This window comes from Arvicola amphibius, chromosome 3, assembly GCF_903992535.2.
Source record: "Arvicola amphibius chromosome 3, mArvAmp1.2, whole genome shotgun sequence".
Classification (NCBI taxonomy): Eukaryota; Metazoa; Chordata; class Mammalia; order Rodentia; family Cricetidae; genus Arvicola; species Arvicola amphibius.
The window spans coordinates 82,419,928-82,441,342 of record NC_052049.1 but is presented as its reverse complement, the minus strand read 5'-3'; the positions used below and the strand labels follow the sequence as shown (position 1 = coordinate 82,441,342).

Genomic DNA, 21,415 nt, shown 5'->3' with positions numbered 1-21,415 from the left:
AATACAGACTTTAGACTGTCTCCCTTTCCAGGAGATTCAAACTTGTCACATGAAGAAGTGATTCTTTCCAGGCCATCATTGTCTTTCTTTTTCCTCTTCCTTCCTGTACACAAGTCACCCATGATCTTGACCCCTTGCCATACTCTATCAGTTTTCCTTGGATTCTTCTCTGCTTCCCTTTGACACTGCACTTTCATCTTTATTTTTTAAATATGACTTTATTTTTGTTCTCTGGAAGTGAGTTAAGTAGTAATTCTCCATGTGCCAGAGAAATACAAACAGCAGTGGGCATGTGATGGAAATGTCTGTTTCACCCCAGAAAACTGTTTTTCACTCGTCAACATGAGTGTCAGTATCCTTATACTTCTTGTATCAGCTTCAGTATCCCTGTACTTCCTGTATCAGCCTCAGCGTCCTTGTACTTCCTGTACGTCCCTGTACTTCATGTATCAGCCTCAGCATCCCTGTACTTCCTGCATCAGCCTCAGCATCCCTGTACTTCCTGTGTCAGCCTCAGCGTCCCTGTACTTCCTGTATCAGCCTCAGTATCCTTGTACTTCCTGTGTCAGTCTCAGCATCCTTGTACTCCCTGTGGTTTTTTTTTTTACACTTACTACCTTAACAGACCAATAAGAGTAATTATAGAAATATACTTCAGAAAATAAAAACTCATCTCCATGTAATTCTTGGTAATTTTATGTAATATATACATGGAGGCATGTTATGAATCATACAATAGATGAAGCTAGCTAAGGTCAACTAAACTTTCAGTATGAAAAAAGCAAATAAAAAGCCACAGAAGCACAAGTCTTATCTTTAAGAATATATATATATATATATATATATATATATAAAAGAATATATATATACATATATATAAATAAAAACAATACACAGCTTACTCTGAAACCACTTTATTATATTATGAAAAAATTAGGTGTGCAAATTAATGTAGGCAATAAAATAAGCATTTGAAGTGGGGTTGTTTGGCTTAATTTTTTGCTGAGATTTTCAGACTGGTACAATACGTATACATTACATAGAGAATGTTATGGCTAAAAAAGTCACAAAATATATCTCCATCATTAATATATTCCAGATAAAACTGTACAGAAACAACAAAGAGCATCACACAGAATGAAAACATGTATCAATAAGTTCTTGAATGTGAGGACTGAAAGACTCTGAGTATAAGACATCTATTCCTAAGGGAAACTTTACAAAAGGAAGCACTCCTCCACTGCAGCAGATAAACTATGGTCTCATTCCGAGGTTAGGAGTCAGAGGCTTCTTCCATGGCTCACTGATTGAGGAGACATTAATTAGACATTTATTATTGAAGATTATTTAATACTGCCAAGGGGTGCAACAATAAGTACATATAGGCATGAGTCTTGCTATCTGTGAATATACACATGCATATATAGTGTGAGTGTGAAGGTGCTTGTGTGTGGTTGCACACATGTGTGGGCACATATCTGCATGCATGCTGAGCTCAGAGGATAGCCTGGGGTTCGTTGACAAGCACGAGCCGTCTTGTCTTTTGTGGGAGGGTCTCTCACTGGCATGAGAGTAGGTTGGCTGCCTGGCTAACAAGCCTTAGGGATTGGCCTCGTCTTTGCCTCCCCAGTGCAGGCATTACAAGTACATGCCATTTGCGTCTGGCTTTTATTTGAAATATTTCTGGGGATTGCACTCAGATCCTTGTGCTTGTAAGGCGAGTGCTATACTGACTGAGCCATCTCCAAGTCAGTCCAAAGATATTTCAATAGAGCCTATTTCTGCTAAAGTGACAGGACATGATAGCACATTCGACTGCAGATCATGTATGGGAAAACTATCAATACATCACTAAAATACACTGATTGATTTTTGAACCACAAAGCTGATGTTCTCCATGGACATCTATGAAGGCTTTATTGAAATTCACTGTGGCATTTCATGAAAATTAGATGAGCATATAAACAAGATATTTTGCCACAAAATATACACAGATTATACAACCAATGTCACATGATACAGAGAAACAAACTCATGATCTTCACATTTAAGGAAACTTATAAAAATCTTCTCTGAAGGAAACGTGCTACAATTCAAATTTCTCATCTTGAAAAAAATCCGCAGAATTGAGATATTCTTGCAGTTCATCATATCTCTGCATATACAACAGAAAATTTGTCATTTTACTCACAACAACAAGTAAGACGGACCTTTCTAACTACTAAGACACAGGTCTAAAGAAAAGTGGGAACAAAATTCGCTTAATAGAAGCTCTGTTTCAAATAAGCATTTCTAACTCAGAAAGCATTGCAAAGAAATCAAATAATAGTGTTATTAATTTCATATCTCATATAAGTTATAATTGTAAATCACAGCATAATAATTCAATAGCTAATCCACCACATACTTGTGTAGCATGTGCATGTATGCAAACAGTTTCCTCCAATGATAGTTGTGGGCAGAGCTCTAAAAGACACTTTCCCCATCCCTAAGACAAAACATCATGTCAGCCAGCACCACTGCTATGAGGGCTCAGAAGAGAAACCACGGGTAGTTTAGGGGACAAGGAAAGTGCAACATTTAAGTTGCTCTGGACAAAAATACTTGATAGGCAAAAAGTTAGTGGTGGAAGTTTTCGCTCCCCAGCCCAGGAGATTAGCAGTTCATCCAGCAGTACCATGACAAGGGCGTGTAGGACTGGATAGTAATCTGATGCTGTCTTATAGAGAGAAGACTGAAGAAGACTGAAGTCAGAGAATAAAAACTATGAAATACTAGGCTATGGGCTGAGCAAAGATTTGACAGCTAATGTGGTGCTGCCAGAGATGTGGTGGGAGAGGATTGACCTCATTTGAAGAGCATGTTCGGAAAGGGAGTGAGCTATTTGATAACTGTCTGGCAATGAGTTATGAATCTTTGGTGACAAACTAGGCAATGAGAACTCAGACCTGTGAGGCAATAATGGAAGCAGAGGGTAAAGGACAGAGCAGAATATGTCAGGAGATGGGCTAAGGGGCCCTGGAAATTCCCAGGTGAAGGAGGACAAGAACGATGGGAGACAGGGCTATCTCAGGCAGACAGGGAACGAAGATACATGAGTTCACATTCAGACAGAGTTCAAGTATTTATATCAGTTGAGGACACTGAATTATTTAGTGGTTTTCTAACTTGGCTTATGAACTCTGAGAGAAGACCTCAATGGCCTGAGTTCTACAATGACAAGGATTCATGGGCGGCAATGTGAATACTGCATTTTTATCCTAGTCAAGGCCATGAAGCCCATTTTCACAACCTCAAGATCACTGACTGCAGCACATCCTCAGGAAAGAAGGAAGAAAAGAACAGAACAGGACAATGATCTGCTATCATAGGCCATTAAATGCTTGGTTTTAGTACATGGAAGTAAATGGAAGTAAAATTCTTTATGATCTTAAACCTGTACCATTGGTTGTTTTAGCCTTATTATTTTTATCTTTATATTGTTTTACTCAATTACTTATAAAATTTGTTTTGGAAAATTAAAATGTATCTTAGCATTCTAAGAGAACAAATAACAATCTTTGCTTGCTTATATTACAAATAACAGCTAGTGGTAGTTGATCACTTTCTAATTCCAGGCTCTAAATATGCCATCATTTACATGATCTAAGCCCTAATTATTGCTTTGTTTTTATTTTACAGAGGAGAATCAGAGTTGAGAGATTAAGTAACTTGCTGTCACGTTCTACTGTTAGGCAGTGGCAGGGAAAATATTTAAATGCATGCTTTTAACCTTTATAGGATGCTGTTTTTGAGTTTTAAATGGCAAGGGTGGGGCAACAGCTGTTCTGAGGGAAAAATGAAAACCACAAAAGGGAAAGTGAAACAGAGGCAAGGTCATTAGGACCACTCTGCCTTCCCTTCTGCCCCAACAGCAGCTTCTGGAGCTCATCGCTGAGCCTTTGGGAGTCTAGGCCTTACTCTAATAATGAGAGCACTCTCATGCAGTATCAGACAGTCGTTCTGGCAAGAACATTCCAGATTGTGGAAATAGTCAAATTCTAAGAGAAGTAAATGCGACCAACAGAAAGGAAAAGATGTGCAGAGGGATCTTCAAGAGCCTGAGGATAGAATCCAGCTCAATAGGAAATTTAGACTGTGGCCCTCCATCTTTAATTTATTTAAGAATAAGCCAGTTTTTTAAAGGTTAGATGTTTAATGACCTTAAGGAGTTTCATTCAATTGTTCTGGGTAGGGCAAGTAATTCTGTATTTTCCCACAAATTTCTAGGTGACTTTGACATAGGTAGTTAAGAGTAATATTTTGAGAAATACCAACTGAAGGTGCAGAAGAAAAGGGAAAGGATAAAATGTAAAAGGGGGGTAATAAGACTCAAGGCAAATATCTCATTATAATTTGAAATTCTTATTTATGCAGTGCATCGTAAATTATTTTAAATAATGCTATAAAAAGATTTGATGCTTCTTTTATGTATGTATTCAGGTATGCATGTGCATGTGTTTATGCCAGAGGTCAACATGGGTATCTTTCTTAGTTGCTCTCAACCTTTCAAGACAAAGTCTCTCACTGAATATGAAGCTCACATGTTTGGGTGGGAAACAGAACACCCAGAGTCACTGAGATGGACATCCTATTAGTGCAGACCCAGGCACTGTAAAAAGGAAGAATAAACGTGGAGCCATGACAACTGCAGCCAAAAAATGCATGCCTTCACAACCACACAGTGCTGTCTCACTCAATGGGACAGCAAGACTGAGAAACATCAGAACATTGGACAAATTCTGAAATTTTATCACAACACAAAGAGCGATGTATGTATTTACTGGATATAAGCTTTCTGGTTTCTAGGGAATCTTTTGAAAAAGTCTTTATACAACTATTTTTAAGTTAAAATCTTTTTAAAAGGCCCCCATGCAACACAATAAAGTTCTTTGCTCCCTTGTCCTAAGCATATTCTTTTAACATCTAATGCTAAATGTTTCTCTTAAGGGAGAAAGAATAGATTAGTTTTATGTCACCTTCACAGAAGCAAGAGTCATCTGGGAACAGGAATATTCAATTGAGAAAGTGGCCCCATACAATCTGTTTGTGGGCAATTCTGCAGTGCATTGTGTTTTGATTAGTGATTGATGTGAAGGGCCTAGTTCACCTCTGGGGAGGTGGTCCTGGATAGTAAAAGAAAGCAGGCTAGGCAAGTCAAGAAGAGTAAGCCAGTGATCAGTGTTCCTCTTATGGCCTCTGCATCAATTTCTGCCTCGAGTTCCCTCTCAGACTTCCGTCGGTGATGGACTGTCACCTGAGAGTTGTAAGCACTGGATTCTCTCTCTCCTACCACAAAGGGGGAAGCGGGCATATTTGTAAGTGAGGTATACCAACAGACTTTCTAGTTGCACTACTGAGTTGGTGTCTCTGAAAAATATCATACAGTGTCTCAGAAAATGAAGACAGGGTTATTAGCTAGTTGTTCCCAAAAAGCCAGTGGAAAACCTAGAAGTGGGGAGAGGAGATTCTGGAGACAGTAAAAGGGGGAGAGAAGAAAGGGACAGACCAGATCCCTGGGTGGTGGATTGAGGTCGGAGGTAACTATCCAAGGGAAAGTCAGCCTGACATCCTTCTCCATAGGACTCTTCTAGTGAACATGACAGCCCCGAGCAGGGCCTGTGTTGCTGCTCCATCTCTTCACTCAGAAGTCTATCTGCCGCTCTTCTGCTCTTTTAGAGATTTCCCTATTATATAACCCAGGCCAGAGATATCAAGTATGACTCTTTTCTGCTTCTTTTCAGGATGAAATATGTCATTGACCCAAATTTCCTGAATAATTTCTAGTTGTTCGGGTCTCCACAGACTAACCCTGTTTTAGGGAACTGCTATCATGAACATTCTTTCCACAGCAGACTTCTAAGGACTCTGTGAGCAATACAGAGCTTCTCAGCTGCCAGATCTGTGGATCCACTGAACTACTTAGAACTCCCACTCTATCCCTGATATCAAATTCAGGGACTGTCAAGGTTCAGGGGAATCACAGTAGGTTCCACAGACTGAAGCCTCAGAATGTCCTCCCATCTTTAGTAACAGTGCCGACTACTCAGCCCAGGTCCTCAAGAAGAGCACATTAGCTGTACAGAATGACTTTGTGAGGTGGACCTCTTCCTCAGCTGGCACCCAGTGTGTCTTCACTCTTACATCACAGGGACTGTTCAAAAGAAGGAACACAGACTAGAAAAGTCTGCTATACTTTGCTCCCTGCCTCCCCCCAAAAGAAATCCACCCTGGACACAAATCTCTGGGCATGGCTTTGAGGGATTATCTACATTAGGTGATTTAAGGTAGAAAGATCTACCTTAAAAGCATGTGGCACTATTCTATAGGCTTGGGTCTTGACTTCATAAAGAGAAAGCTAGCTGAGCAGAATTAATCTCTTTGCTTCTTGACTTTGGAACAGGAACAGCTGCCACAAGGTCCTGTCACAGGACTTCCTCACACACCTGTAAGCCAAAACATCTACATTTCTCGTAAGACACTTCTGTCATGGTATTTTATCACAGCAATAGGAAAAGTGACTTAACATGTAAGTAAGGGTTACATATGTAAAAGAAAAAGATGAGAGATGAGAGACCTTTTGCTAAGGTACAGAATTATTGTTCAGTAAAATCTATATGAGGCGAGTGAATTCTTGGAACATCGGGGCATGTCTTCACAACAGAATAATGATAAACATGGATGGAATAGACAGTAGAAGAGGAAGCATGAGAGCACAGAAGGGCTTTTCTTAAGTATCAATGTCTACAAATGTCATCTTTCGCTGCCAGCCTCAGCCTCCAGATTCTACACAATGAGGAGGTCTACAGTCTTACCTTTTTAATCCAGCCATTTTCTTTTGACTGACTGAAGATTCTTCCTACTGTTTCTTTAACCTGTTCATCTGCACCTTCTTCTTCTTTTTCTTTTGCAAGGGAGAAACATTCTTGGTATAGTTTGAATTTAAAATGCTTTAGTTTATGATAAATTTTGGTGCGATCAGCACAAATTCTGCCAACAATAAACACCTACATTGAGAAATAAATATCATTATCTCAAATATGAAGTAAATAAATCTATACATAGCATTTCTAATTTTCAGATTTCTTTTTAATGGTAGAACCTAAAACATGTACTTTTAATTTTATTTAAATATTTATATAAATGGTTCCTTTATCTTATCTATACAAGCAGTCAACAGAAACTGTACTCTACTCTGCTCCTAGATTTGCGCAGGGCCTAGAGGTCAAGTGAGGATGTAGCACCTGTGTTAGGGAGTTTAGTGCCTTAGAAGAAAGATGATTATAAAATACTATGCCAAACATTGTGCTGAGGAGGCTACCAAGATGTCAGTCCACGTTTCTCTCTGTGTGTAAGCATGTGTATATGAAGGCCAGAGGGCAATCTCGGGTGTCATTCTTTGAGGCAGCATTTCTTACTGGCTTGGAGCTTTCCAAATAGGCGAAGTATTCCACAGCTTGAATTTGTTTGTTTGTTTGTTTAGTGGGTGCTGGGCTTGAATGTCTTCATGCTTGTCATCTACTAGATGAACCCTAGCCTCCTGTAGTTCTGAAAACAATTTTCCGAATTTGCGAAGAGAGAGAGAGAGAGAGAGAGAGAGAGAGAGAGAGAGAGAGAGAGAGAGAGAGAGAGAGAGAGAGAGATTGCCTTTAAGGCAGAAAGACAAGCACATATGCAAAATCAGGAGACAGCATGCAGAGATGGCATGCATACACTTTCTGTGTTTAAAATGCCCAGAATGTGGTAAATCCTAAGTATAAGCAACAACTAAAAATGCAGCACTCTTACACCAAAGTTAAGCATTGTTAGTCGTTTCCTAAACAATCCCCAAATGTAAAGTGAAGATGTTCTCTGTGTGTATACATTTGGCTTTACTTCATGAGTCTCGTGTAAATAAGCTATATTAGTATTTTATTGTCTGCTTTCATTATATATGGATTTCTAGCACTCTATGATGCACGTTTGTGCAATCGGTCAACCAGACCACCTTTCTTTCATGTTTTGATGGTTATGGTCTGTTATACAGCTAAAATAAGAAGCCAATATCACCCTACTGATAAATAGATCTTATTTTACACTATTTTCACTTTTTGTAGAAAATTCTCCAAAACATGCTCCAAACATCATAATATGATCATATCATATAAAAACATGAAGGCACAAATGTCCCAACTTGAGCATTTGGCTCTATGCTCAAGTGTACAAGTTTAGCTATATAATTTTTAACAGTCATCTGTGTTGCTTCTGTCTGAAGCCACAATGCACAGGAATACAGAGATGAGATGCTGTGAAGGTAAGGCCAGGAGTATGTTGCCAAACAAGAATTCAAGTTATATAATGATGAGTGGACAGCAGGTACATTTGATGCATGGTACAGTGAAGCACTCTGGACATTTCACCATGTCCTATGACTTTTGTTTGTTGTTTGCTTTTTTTTTTTGAGACAGGTTTTCTCTGTGTAGCTCTGGCTATTCTGGAACTCACTGTGTAGTCCAGGCCAGCCTCAAACTCAAACTCAAACTCAGAGATTCACCTGCCCCTGCCTCCAGAGTGCTGAGATTAAAGAAGCCTGTGGCTTCTTCTAGAGAGACATGAACAAGCATTATTCACCCCAGATATAGTATTCAAAAACAGACCAAGGAACCATTCCACCTAAGTCCAACTTAGTGGTTCACCAAGTTTACTGGATTACAGGAGGATGGATGGAGCAAAAATAGCGCAAAACAAAGAGGCCCACCCCAGCACAGGTGACAGCTCACTCACAAGAACTGCATTCCTGGAGCTTCCCGCACAATGTGCAGTCAACTCAACCACCAATCCACCACTCCACTGCCCTTTCCTCCCTCTCTGCAACTATTTCTGCTTATACAGCTTGGTGAAGTGGTCTTGTGAGCATTAAGTTTCTTTCATTTCCTGAGTTTGATAAGACTTGCTTTTCCCCCAACATAACATTGCTGTAACTTAACTACCCACTTCACTCTGCGAAGGTGGTAATACCATCTTCCATCAGCACATATCCTTTCTTTCAAATAAACTAATCTTTGTAAGTCAGGAAAAGAAAATTATCAACAAAATCATTGTTTAACCACACTCTCAAGAAAAACCTGGTTAGTGCTAGGCTTTCAGTTTCATGCACAATCACGAAGCAGAAACTGTGGTGTCCACAGAAGGTAGGGTGGTGGGTGGAGGTGTGCACAGTTTCTTTAAGTCCCGGAATGTAAGCACATTTTTTCCCTTTATTTGCATGCACTGACACAGTGGATCAATAGTCTAGAAAATAACTTTAGTAAATTAAAGTGATAAACCTTGACTTCCATTTTTTATGGAAAGTATTAAATTCTATCCCAAAACAAAAAAGTATTTTAGTGGCTTTCTTAAACTAGTCCTGTGATATGTTTATTTGCAAGTTAATTACAAAATAATGAGTTTATTTTCCAAAAGAAAAATTTACTGAAGGGCCGAACGGTGGTGATGCACACCTTTAATCCCAGCACTCGGGAGGCAGAGGCAGGTGGATCTCTATGAGTTTGAGGCCAGCCTAGTCTACAAAAGCTAGTTCCAGGACAGGGTCCAAAGCTACAGAAAAATCCAATATTGAAAACAAAACAAAACAAATAAAAAAGTGGAAGATTTAGCAACAACTTTAGGTCTCTATCCTCCCAAAACATATATCCTCTAAAGTGATGTAGGTGTGTCTTCTATCTATCTGATGATTTCATTGTTTAATTAATAAAGAAACTGCTTGGCCTGATAGGTCAGAACATAGGTGGGTGGAGTAGACAGAACAGGATGCTGGGAGTGAGTCAGATGCCTCAGGCAATCGCCATGCCTCTCCTCACTGGGTCAGACATGATGGAGCCAGCCGCCAGGTCAGACATGCTGAATCTTTCCCGGTAAGACACCACCTGTGGTGCTACACAGATTATTAGAAATGGGTTAAGCAAGATGTGAGAATTAGATAATGAGAGGCTGAAACTAATAGGCCAGGCAGTGTTTAAATGAATACAGTTTGTGTGTTGTTATTTTGGGGCATAAGCTAGCCAGGCATCCGGGAGCTGGGTGGCAGGGACACAGCCCACAGCTCCTCACTACACTCTAAAGATACACAGAGTTACCAGAGGGAGGCATACTAATAGAAAGAAAGAAAATCTAATGTACCTCCTTTCCTTGTATTCTTTTCTTTGTAGTAGTTTATGTTTGTGAGAAATACCTAGAAGACATGGTATGAAGCCTAAATATTCTAAATATCAAAGGCAGAAATCATTAGATGTACCTGCTTGTCGTGACACATGAAGTCATCTGTCTCCATTGTCTCGATGTTGTACAACTTTCCCGAGAGATGCACTGAATATTTACAGTAGCGAGGCAGGCCACAAGCCTGGCAGGGGCAGTTCTCAGGGTTCTTCATGTGGATTTGTAAGTTAGAGTAGCTTTCAACTCGCTCCTGACAACAGTTAGAAATACAGAAGACTAAGTCATATATGAAAATATCCAAATATCTAAATTATAACATATTTTGGAAACCAGTGGGAAGAAATATAAGAATAAAACATAGAATTTCTTAGTTTAAGAAGGTATTTTAAGTTGAAAAATGAATTATTAATCTTGGCTATAAAAAAACAGACAAGAGAAAACAGTTTTGTCTATCTCTTTACTTACAAATTACTAGTAAGTAGTGTTTCCAATCGGCTTTAACTTACGTTTCCCGTCTCATCTATAATTGGCACCAATGAGATATTAAGTAAAGTAGGAAAATAAGCAATAGAAATTGAGATGAATTTATTAAAGCTAGTAAGAATTTGAAAAAAAGCTACATTTATTCTACAGTGCATGAGTCAAATCATATTTTCCTCAAAACATTCTGGAAATAACTTAATCATCCTGTTGTCACCTGCTTTGTCTTGTCAAATTAATCACCTTGCAATTAATAAGTAAATAATTCCATGTCCAGTACTGACAGACCATCTAGTGGTTGGATTATCAATGAATAAACAATGTGAGAAACCCTGGTCTGCATAACCAACTGTATTAGTGATGATGTTACTGTTCCTGAGTGACTGTGCTAGACAGTCCTGTTCTATTAGCAGTGTATTTTGATACCGCACTTGAATGAACACACTAAGACCATTCCTAGCATGCTTACTAATCCCCATTCATCCCCTATACCAGAAGGTACTTTTGCTATACTGTACAATGAATGTAGCTTTTTTCAAAGAGACTGGAGAAATATAAGTTAAAGCCGATTAGAAACACTACTTACTAGTAATTTGTAAGTAAAGAGATAGACAAAACTGTTTTCTCTTGTCTGTTTTTTTTTTTTTATAGCCAAGATACCGGAAGGTACACTGATCCTTTTCCTGCTGTGTGACCTGCAACACTGCTCTGATTTACCTGTCGCATTCTCCACACCTCAAAGCATGTCACTGAAGACCTAGATCCAGACCAGCCTTCTTTGCATCATGTGTCTGTGGTGCTCTGGCAGCACAGTGAGATGAAAGCTCAAACAGTTTTGTTTTCTGAGGGACTAGTGTGAACAGAATGCACTCCACATGTAAGTGACATACACATCTTTCTGGGTTAAACCAGTGACTTTTCTTCATGTGTAGACTTTTCTCCAGTATAACTCAGTGCACCCTAAGACCTTACTCAATCATCTGTAATTCTGTGCATCTTATTATTATTTCATTATGGGGTTTCTAAATCTGTTACTAGCTGTAGAACACTGCTTCCTCTGACTACACTTCCCTCATTGTAAAATAGAGGAGAGAATAGCTTCTTGCTTTTGGACTTACTTTTAAGATTAAGAAAATATATTTCACATGTAAATCATTTGTCAAAGGCTAGTCTTTAAAATTGTAACATTTTTCTTTGTATTAAAGAAAATAATATTGTAACAGTTATTTTGTGTATTTTACCTAAATAAATAAGTACCTATTTCACTTAAAAGTAGATGAGTATTTTTTTTACATCTGAGGAATAAGCTGGGGATTCAGAGGTATATAAAAATCTACAAATAATAAGATATTCATAATGATTCTAAATTCAAGCTATCCTTAAACTTGAAATCTTATCATTTGTAAGTCAATGACTGTCCCTCATACTGAACCATTTACTATCACCAGGATTACTTCAGGCTGAAGAGTTCTTGATGAAACTAAGTTTTTGAAGTAAATGAGCATAGAAATTGATTTAAGTGCTTGGGAGATTTTAAGGAATTTGGATGCTTATTATCTATCATTTTTTTCCTCTTATTAACCATTAGAAAATAGAATGTGAGCAGTGAGGGTACCTTTACATATCACACATTACATCCACCGCTGTTAGAGATACTAAAATACAAGTCTGGAAAGTAACAGAGACTCCAATAATTCTTATTTTCAAAAGTCAAATCCCCAAATTGCTAGAATTATAAAATCTCAAGTTAGAGAATATGCCAAGCATGATGTAGGTCAATATTTTTCATACTGTCTTATGGAAATCAAACACTTTAAGAGGTGCCTGAATTGATGGCTCCTGTAAAACTATGTTTTCACATAAGCCTGATGATCTGAGTTTGACCCCGGGAACCCACAGTGGAAAGAGAAAACCGGGTGCTGAAGGATGCCCTCTTTCCATAGTGGACTGTGGCATGGATGTGCTCTCATCTACACACTACAAACATACAGACACACGACAAACACACAAACACACACACACACACACACACACACAATATTTGAAAACAGAAGGAGTAACAGGTATCCACAACTTGAAAAATATGCTGTCTAACTGCCTTTCTTGAAGACCTGAGGTGTGGATTCATGGATTAATGCTCAGACAAGTGCTCCAATACAGAAGCAGTTTAAGTTAAACACTGTGTTTTCAAATTTCTTCTATGTGACTCTCTTCTCTGAAGAACTATAAGACAATATCCTCATTTTAAGATAGGCTAAGCCCTAGAGATGCTCTGAAATTATTTCGAACCATTTAATTATTGGAGGCATTAGTGTGAATATTTAAAACAATAAAAGACTTGAGAAGAGATTAAAATATGTTATTATTTAACAAGGTAGAATGCCAACACTTCAGAAAATGGTTCCATCTGGATGGATACTGAACTCTTGAGAGGGTCACTGTCCCCATACTTTAACCATAGATTAAAAGGCAAACCATATACCTTATATTGCTCTTTCCATCGACTTCTAGAGAATAAACTCTCCAGACGGGGTTGAATAAAGCGGTCATCCAAATAATGAAGAGATGTCAGCATATCTTTTGCATATAACTTCTTCCTTTTGCCAGCTGTGAGCAGATGACAAAAAACAGTAGAACACTTGAAAGACTGAATCAGTTGAACACTATGTAGATGTTAGAGTTTTAGAAAGATGTCTGGCTAGTTGTAAATATTTTAAATTAGGAAATAATAAAATAAACAATTCATTTCATGGAAGTCCGGGGGCAGAGCTTCTAACAGCCTCCTGTAAACTTCGGACTTTTTAATTATATGCATCTGATAGCAGAAGGAGCCCCAAGAAACGGCTTGCGCAGAGCCTCTCACATTCCTGTAGCGCTGATTTGCAGTTGCATAACCACTGGATCATGCTTTAAGGACCCCTGCAGCTGGCTCTCACCAACACACTGGAAAAGCCTTTTCTACTTTGTCTTCCCCTTCATTCCCTCATAGTTCACTAAAGTCATTTTTTGACTAATATTTTATTCTCAATTTATGTGTATTTTGTTATGGCCTATGATGCTAAGCTTCATTTTTCTACTTTCTTCAGAAATTTATTTCCAAATAAACATAGCTAATAAATGTATCATATTGTATAGTCACTACAAATTTAAACACTATATCATGAATTAAAAGTTCTTACTTTTACCCCTTTTGAAGTCTTCCCCCCTCACTCCTGACTCATTGTACTATAATGACATAGGTCTTCCTAGTTATTGTTGAATGCTCTTAACTTTTACTGTAACCCTAAGCATAAAACATGTATATATTACTGTTCTAGTTGGTTTTGACCAACTTGACACAAACCTCTTTAAATAAAAAGTGAGTTGTATAAGATAGCAGATTTAGCAAGCCATGGAAAGCAAGCCAGTAAGCAGTACTCCTTCATGCTTTTGTTTCAGTTCCTGCCTCCAGGTCCCTAACTTGGCTTTTCTTAATGACCTAGGACCCAGCATATACAAGCCAAATAAACCCTTTACCCCAAGTTGCCTTTGGTTAATATTTTATCATAGCAATCCAAAGCAGACTATAGAAATAGAGTATTTCTGTGACAGAGCTGATCATGTTTTGAAAGGATTATGAATATGTTTTCAACTTTGGGCTGCATAAGCCATTGAGTACTCAGAGCTTAATGGGCTGTTCTATGGGATCCTGAAAGATAAGAAGGCTGAGAACAATGTAGAAATGGAGACCTGGTGTGTGAAGTTTCAGTCCAAGTACAGACTCTACTGATGCCATATGAAAAATGCTTCGAATTAAGAATCTGTGGTACTTGTCAGCTGGGTTTGAAGAAACCAGCATCACTGAGGTATAATCTTCTGGGAAGTATTTCCTCAGGGTCAGCACATAGATGATGTGGTCCAAAGGGGGCTAAGAGTACCTTGTGTGGGTAACCAAACTGGGAAATGTGCAAGACTCACACAGGTGGTACTAGTTTTAAATGCATGAAGGGTCATGGAGAGCTGCTGAGGCTTGGCACCATGTGGCAGAATAAAGAGTCCCTGAAGAGAGCCCAGGAGAGGTACAACCCTGTTACTGCAGAGTTCCCAGCATATTGGAGATGACAGTACTATGGGACGGACCACCAAGAACATCAAGTGTAGAGTAGAACAAGTCTGAGCTTAAGAGACAAGCAGTGTGTTTTGTGGATGGCTGTTCAAGCCATCTGGAGCCCAGAAGACTGGGAATGAGTCCGGAAGTCTGACACTGAGCTTCACATTGATGGGTTTTGCTTTGATTTGGCTGTGAATATGTCCTTGTTTTTCTCTCTTGGAAAAATAAACTATTTAACTTGTCTTTTGATTTTGACTATGAGAGACTTTTGAGTTGCAGTTGCTTTAATCTTCAACAGAAACTTTTGATGTTTAAAAAAAAGACTGAACTTATCAGGTGGTAGTGGCATACACTTTTAATTCCAACACTCAAGAGGCAGAAGCAGGTGGATCTTGAAGTTCAAAGCCAGCCTGGTCGACAGAATAAGTTCTAGACCAGCCAAGGCTACACAGAGAAATCCTGTCTCAAGAATAAAAAGAAAAAGAAAGAAGTAAAAAGACAATTTAATAGTTTAAATAGTGTTTGAACTGGTAAAGACTGGAGCTTTTATAAGTTGGAATGTATTCTATATTGGATATTGATATAAATATGAGTATTGTAAATAAACAAGGAAGGAAGGATTATAGTGTAATAGTAATGTATTGGTGTGTCAGACTGATAAAAGGTCAATTGTTCTGGTTGATGTTTTCTCAACTTGACACAAACTTAGACCATATGTCATATGTAAAAAGAGGGAAATTCAATTGAAGAAATACTTCCATCAAACTATAGGCAAATTTGTAGAGCATTTTCTTGGTTAATAATGAAAGTGGGAAGGCCTAGTTCATTGTAGATAGTACCACCCCTGGGCAGGTAGTCTTGTGTAATACAAGAAAGCAGGCTAAGCAAGTCACGGGAAGGAATCAAGTAAGCAGCATTCTTCTATGTCCTTTGTTTTACTTTCTGCCTCCAAGTTCTTGCTTTGGCTTCCCTCAATGAACTGTGACCGAGTATACATAAGCCAAATAAATTTTTATTTCTTAAATTGCTTTTGATAAGTATTTTTTATCACAGAAATATAAAGCAAACTAATACATTCACCTTATTCATGTTTCTGTTTAAAAGATACTTTACTGTATTATTTGACCAATCTGTCCAATCTTCATATATGTGTATATATAACATACACATATATTTCATATATACACATATATACATATTATAACACATACATATATTATATTTTATGTTATAGTTTATCAATCTGTCCTGGATGGATGCCAACTTGAGACATCTGGGAACAGCAACTCTCAACTGAGAGATTCCTCTATAAGATGTGCCTAGGCAAATCTGTAGTACAATTTTGTAGTGACTGATGTTTGAGGAACCAGTCCATAGTAGGTGGTGCAACCACTAGACAGGTAGTAGTCTCAGAGTGTCTAAGAAGGAAGACTGAACAAGTTAGGGGCAGTAAGTCAATTCTCAGCACTCTTCCTTGGCTCTGCTTTAGCTTCTGATTCCAGGTTCTTGTCCTGACCCCTCAGTGATGCAGCATGACCTGAGAGTTGTGAGCTGAAACACACTCTTTCTAATCCAAGTTAATGTAGGAGGTTCTTCTGTTTGTGTATTGCTTTCATTGGTTGAATAAAGAGACTGCCTTGGCCTTTGATAGGGTAGCCCTTAAGAGGGCTGAGTAGACAGAACAGAATGCTGGGAAGAAGAGAAGTGTGGCAGACGCTACACTTCTCCTGCCCAAGACTGACGCTGGTTAGACTCATGCCGGTAAGCCACGACCTCATGGTGAACACCAATTAATAGAAATGGGTTAATCAAGATGTGAGAGTTGGCCAATAAGGGGCTAGAGCTAATGGGCCAGGCAGTGTTTCAATGAATACAGTTAGCTGGGCAGCGGGACACAGCCCACTCCTTCAAGTACACAAGTTGCTTCTGATCATGGTGATTTACCTCAGTGATAGAAACCCTACCTAAGATACTCTCTTTCTCTGCCTCCCTTCCTTCCCTCTCTCTTTCTCATCTATCAAATGGACATTAGCTTCTCTTCTTGTTCAACTATGCATTCTTTTATTTTCACAAGAAGTACACACTAATTTTATTTCACATATTATACTATCTAGTTGTTTGTTGATTAATTGCAAATCACAAAAGATACGAATCTGATGTATTCCTAACCTTTTGTGGTTTGAAATTACCATATCACCAAACCTCAAATAATGCTTGGACCATAGATGGCATTCAAGAAATTGTTCTGTAGCTTATAAATAAAATCTTACTAAGGCACTCATAGATATTCAGTACGATGAAATGCCTATGAAATGTCAGATTCTGTGTTGGGGATATGTGTATATATTAAAAGTTTAATTTCTCATATTCTTTTAAGGCAAGAAAACAGATACATTTTCAACACAATACAAGAATTTGCATATATGGATACAGTCATACTCAGAATGAGAGGGGTACTGATGAGGCAAGGAAAACTGTTCATAGTTTTCACAACAGAAATATTTTAGGGGTATATGTTCTATGTTCTCAAATGCACTACAGAATCTTTGAGAACATGGACTTGCCAATACTTACCATCTATATATCTCAAATATTATTAATGAGTCTCTTATGTGAATGCACTTATAGTGTAGATTATTCCAGAAGGAACAACTGGAAAGATTTAAGAATGGTTTGTCTTTGTTTTGTTTCATCTAATTTCAAAAGCTGTTTGGGAAAACTTTAAAAAAGAAAAATGTTCCAGTGATACTATTAACTTACCATACAAGGTTTTCAGAAAAGATCTATCGAGAGCATTGATCAGAAGAGCCTTCACGACTGTTTCAAAGTGAGTATAGTGGTCACTAAAAGAATCTGAAATTAAAGTAATTATTAGGATATGGCAGGCAAAACTACTCTGTGACTGCAACAGGCCCCCTTCCAATACTAGGAAACTGGTTACCACAAGTCCTACAAAGTTTGTTCACCCTGTATCTACTTTTGTGGCTTGTGGCAATAAAAAAAAATGTCTATTTTCCAAATTTGGTGGTGTCTAATCCAAAGTACGTAAATGGTATCTAAAATGGTCCCAGGCTAAGAAAAATTCTTCAGAGAATACTCAGAATTACACTGTGAAAAATCAAAATACTCCATGTCTACTTGAAACAATCAACCAGAGTGTATGAAAAAGGCAAGAAAGCCTCCTGAATAGACTGTTTAATATGCTTTAATCTATAACATACTACATACGACACAGCCCAGGAAACCACTACTCACAGAAACCTCAGTGGGCATAACAACTCCATCACCCCTACCCAGTCACAGATGTCAGACATTCCCACAGCATTTTAAAGAGCTGGGCCTCCTCTTTTCTATGCTACACACTTGGTGCCATTACAGTCTCTACAGCCCCAGTCAGAGTTCATCATGGTGACAGGCCAGGTAGTGGTGCTGTTCTTGTTACCCTAGGGCTAGACTTTATTATGGGGTGTGGAAAAGTTCTCCAGCAAATCCTTTCTCCCATGATTCAAATGGCCATCAAAGAACACTTGCCCTGCTGGAGATGCCTGTGACCCATGACTGGAAATGTTGACAATGTTTAGTTAGGGACTGAAGAAAAAAACAGGACATATTCTTAGAAATCATGAGTGGATTGGGGTTTTATTTCCAGTTGATAAAATGCATTGAACATGGAGAGGCTGTTATACTTCTGTTTGCTAAAAAGGGCTGTGTAGGGTTTCTAGGCTTCATGGAAATTGCAGTCTCTATTCTTTCCATGGAGGTGATAAAGTTTAAATATCAACAGAAGTAATTCGTACTGATCCTTAGACTTTAGAGAGCCTATTATTGAAAATTCCAAAAGCGCCAATTGTGTCATTAGAGGATGGAAGACTGTACTCACACATGCATGATCACACGCACACATGAATCAGAAGCATCTAATGGGAAAGTTAAATGCAGTAATACTTCCAAAGAATTTACCTCTGGCTAGACTTTCAACTCTGGTATAAAATAAAGCTGGCATATAATTTTGAGTTAAAAATTCATCTAAACACCATCTAAGACTTTTCAAACTACAATAAGGGAAAGCTCTTCTGGGGATTATTTACAGATATGTTGGGGAAAAAGTTAAACTCAACCACTTTGGGATAAAGTTCAACCATTAATAAAATGCAATAGATTTTTTTTCTCTAAATCTTACTGATCATGTTAGTATTGAATGTGCTAACGTCCAGTGTTACTCATCTGCCATGGAATTCTAAGAGCTGCAGTTCTATTTCAAAGTCCCTGGAAGTTCTCCTTCAGGAGCAGGAGGGAAGGACAGAGATCAGCATTACTTGGGTGTTTTACTCTTAACCAGAGTATCTTATTCCTAGGTATGCTCATCAAAATGTCCTTACAAAAAAGTTTCTGGTTTCACCATATTTGAGTGAATGGTGGGCAGTGCTTGAGTAATCTCTCCAGCATTTCCAACTGCAAACTAGCACAACTGAGAAGGAAGTAACAGGCATCACCTGGAGCTCTCATGTGCACTGACGATTTCTAAAGGGCTAATCGAGGAGGTGTTGCCTTTGGTGAGTTTTTAGTAGAGGAAACTGAAAAGAAGAGATGACGAAAAGGTTCTTAAGATCATATAGCTGTGTGTTGGAGGCTGAGTACCAGGCAGTCTCCTCCAGACTTTAAGTTCACATACCCTGCATAGGTAGTAGAGTTGGTATTAGCTTTCAGACACAGAATTGGATTGAGAATTGGGGAATATAAAATACAAATTTCTTACCTAGTAGAAAAAATGACAACAAAAATCCCTACGATCACAAGTAAACAGAAAAAAAAGGCTTGTAACAAGGTTTGGAGCTCAGGCTTCCTTCAGAACCAGCTCTAATCTTAGATTGCATAAATGTCTGTGGAATATTCTTGGAGATTTGCTTAAAAATTCCACTCTCTCTCATGATTGTCTCGTTTGGCAATAGTGAGGTTTGCACTCAGGGTCTCCTGGATGCTGTGCATGTACTTCATGCTCATTTCATTCCAGAAAAGGATAAAGAAGTCAAATGTCTTACTGTGCAAATCAAATCACTTTTCTAAAGTAGCAGTCATGTCCCCCATGTTCCATTTGATCTCTAAGTATCTTGCTACTTTCCTGCACCCCTGAGCTCCACATATGCTAAGAATTTGTTTCAAACCCTTCCTAGTGATTGGGATGTTTCCTGCATGACAGTTCTGCTCTGTTTTATTTATTTCAACAGAATGAGAACATTTATATCTTGTAGTGAAAACTCCTTTTGCACTTTTCATAGTACACTTTATTTATATGCACTTGTTCTTCTAAGTGAGGTTCAGGGGAAGACTTCTGGTGGTGTGCAGTACTTTCAGATCATGCTTGTCTCTCCACCTATGTTTCTCTTGGTATTTCATAGGAGGTGTGTTTTTCTGTCTGCAAAGCCAGCCCTGATTTTACAATTGGGCTTAGGAACTTCATTTTATTGTCAGTGTGGAAGGAATTTTCCCTAATCATATCTTTTGACTGTTTATAGACTAGAAGGAACTCATTGAGCTTTGTATATCCACTATTATTTTGGCTACTTTTCTGAGATCCTCTACTAATTTCAAAATAGCTTCTCTTGGGTATCTGTGGGAGATGAGCCTCCAAGAATACCACAGTGCTGGAGATTGGTATTGTTAAGGGGTTCTGATGACATTATTTCTGCTTTCTCTTCCAAACCAAGAGAAAGTTTATAAAACTCCTCCAGAAAGAAGTGAAAAGCCATTCAACATGCTGACATGTCGTCTCATGGAATAAAAGCATACACATAGCATGAGAGGTAGAGATAGACGAGGAAATTTTCCTTTGCAACAGTTCTTCTCTATCCTCCACAGACTGAGGGAGACAGTGTGTGGGTAGAAAACTATGGAAAGAAATTCAAAATATACTCCTGCTCTTAAAATAGTCATATTATTTCTCTTAACTCTGTATAACTGGTTAAGTTAGAAACACAGTGCTTGTGTTTATATGCACACATATAAACATGTCATCATCCTAGATGCAAATGTTTTTTTCCAGTACCAATTTCTTTTATCTTACCTTACAATAAACTCATCCTAATCAGAAAATATTTTCCCTAACATGAATAATTGAGCTAGTGCAGTTTGAATTGTTTTTGTTCTTTTCTATAACCAAAATAAATGAATGAGATGTATCCCTGTGAAGGCCAAAGTCAAAGCTGAGGATTGGTTGACCATCAGCCCACTGGAGTCTCACCTAATTTCTTTATAGTCTCCAACTTGTTTTGGCAGAGCAGAGGATATAGCAAGTGTCCACTGCGTCCAAGGGGAAAAACAGTAACAGGAGGCGGAAAAATGTGAAAATTCCTTAACTACCCCTCAGCTGGGCTGGGGATTGAGATGAAAGCCCTGCTAACAGCCCCATCACACAAACAAGCACACTGCTGTTAATCAGACACCATCTGTAGTTCTATTTATTTTAACATCTTAATGGACTGCTCGAGTACATCTGAAACGGAAAACATTCCTGTCCTCTTCGTTTCATAAAGAACACCTCTAGTGTTTTATTATAAATGATGGTTCTCACTTGAAAATATGGTCATGTAAAGAACAAATATCCTATTAGTAACT

General features: G+C 38.3%; 1 protein-coding gene across 3 annotated transcripts in view; it reads right to left on the bottom strand.

The window, feature by feature from the left end:
• Window positions 1-898: 898 nt before the first annotated feature.
• The window catches only part of Ccdc82 (coiled-coil domain containing 82), a 33,242-nt gene continuing 12,725 nt past the window's right edge, over window positions 899-21,415 (bottom strand). For 2 of the 3 annotated variants that reach the window (XM_038323443.1, XM_038323444.1), the window contains exons 6-10: window positions 17,564-17,656; window positions 13,196-13,320; window positions 10,313-10,483; window positions 6,855-7,046; window positions 899-2,155 (exon numbers count right to left, since the gene is read on the bottom strand). In XM_038323443.1, coding sequence (XP_038179371.1) covers window positions 2,087-2,155; window positions 6,855-7,046; window positions 10,313-10,483; window positions 13,196-13,320; window positions 17,564-17,656 — 650 coding nt within the window. In that variant the 3' untranslated portion in view covers window positions 899-2,086. The remainder of the gene's footprint in view (window positions 2,156-6,854; window positions 7,047-10,312; window positions 10,484-13,195; window positions 13,321-17,563; window positions 17,657-21,415) is intronic. The other variant, XM_038323445.1, reaches the window with a different exon arrangement.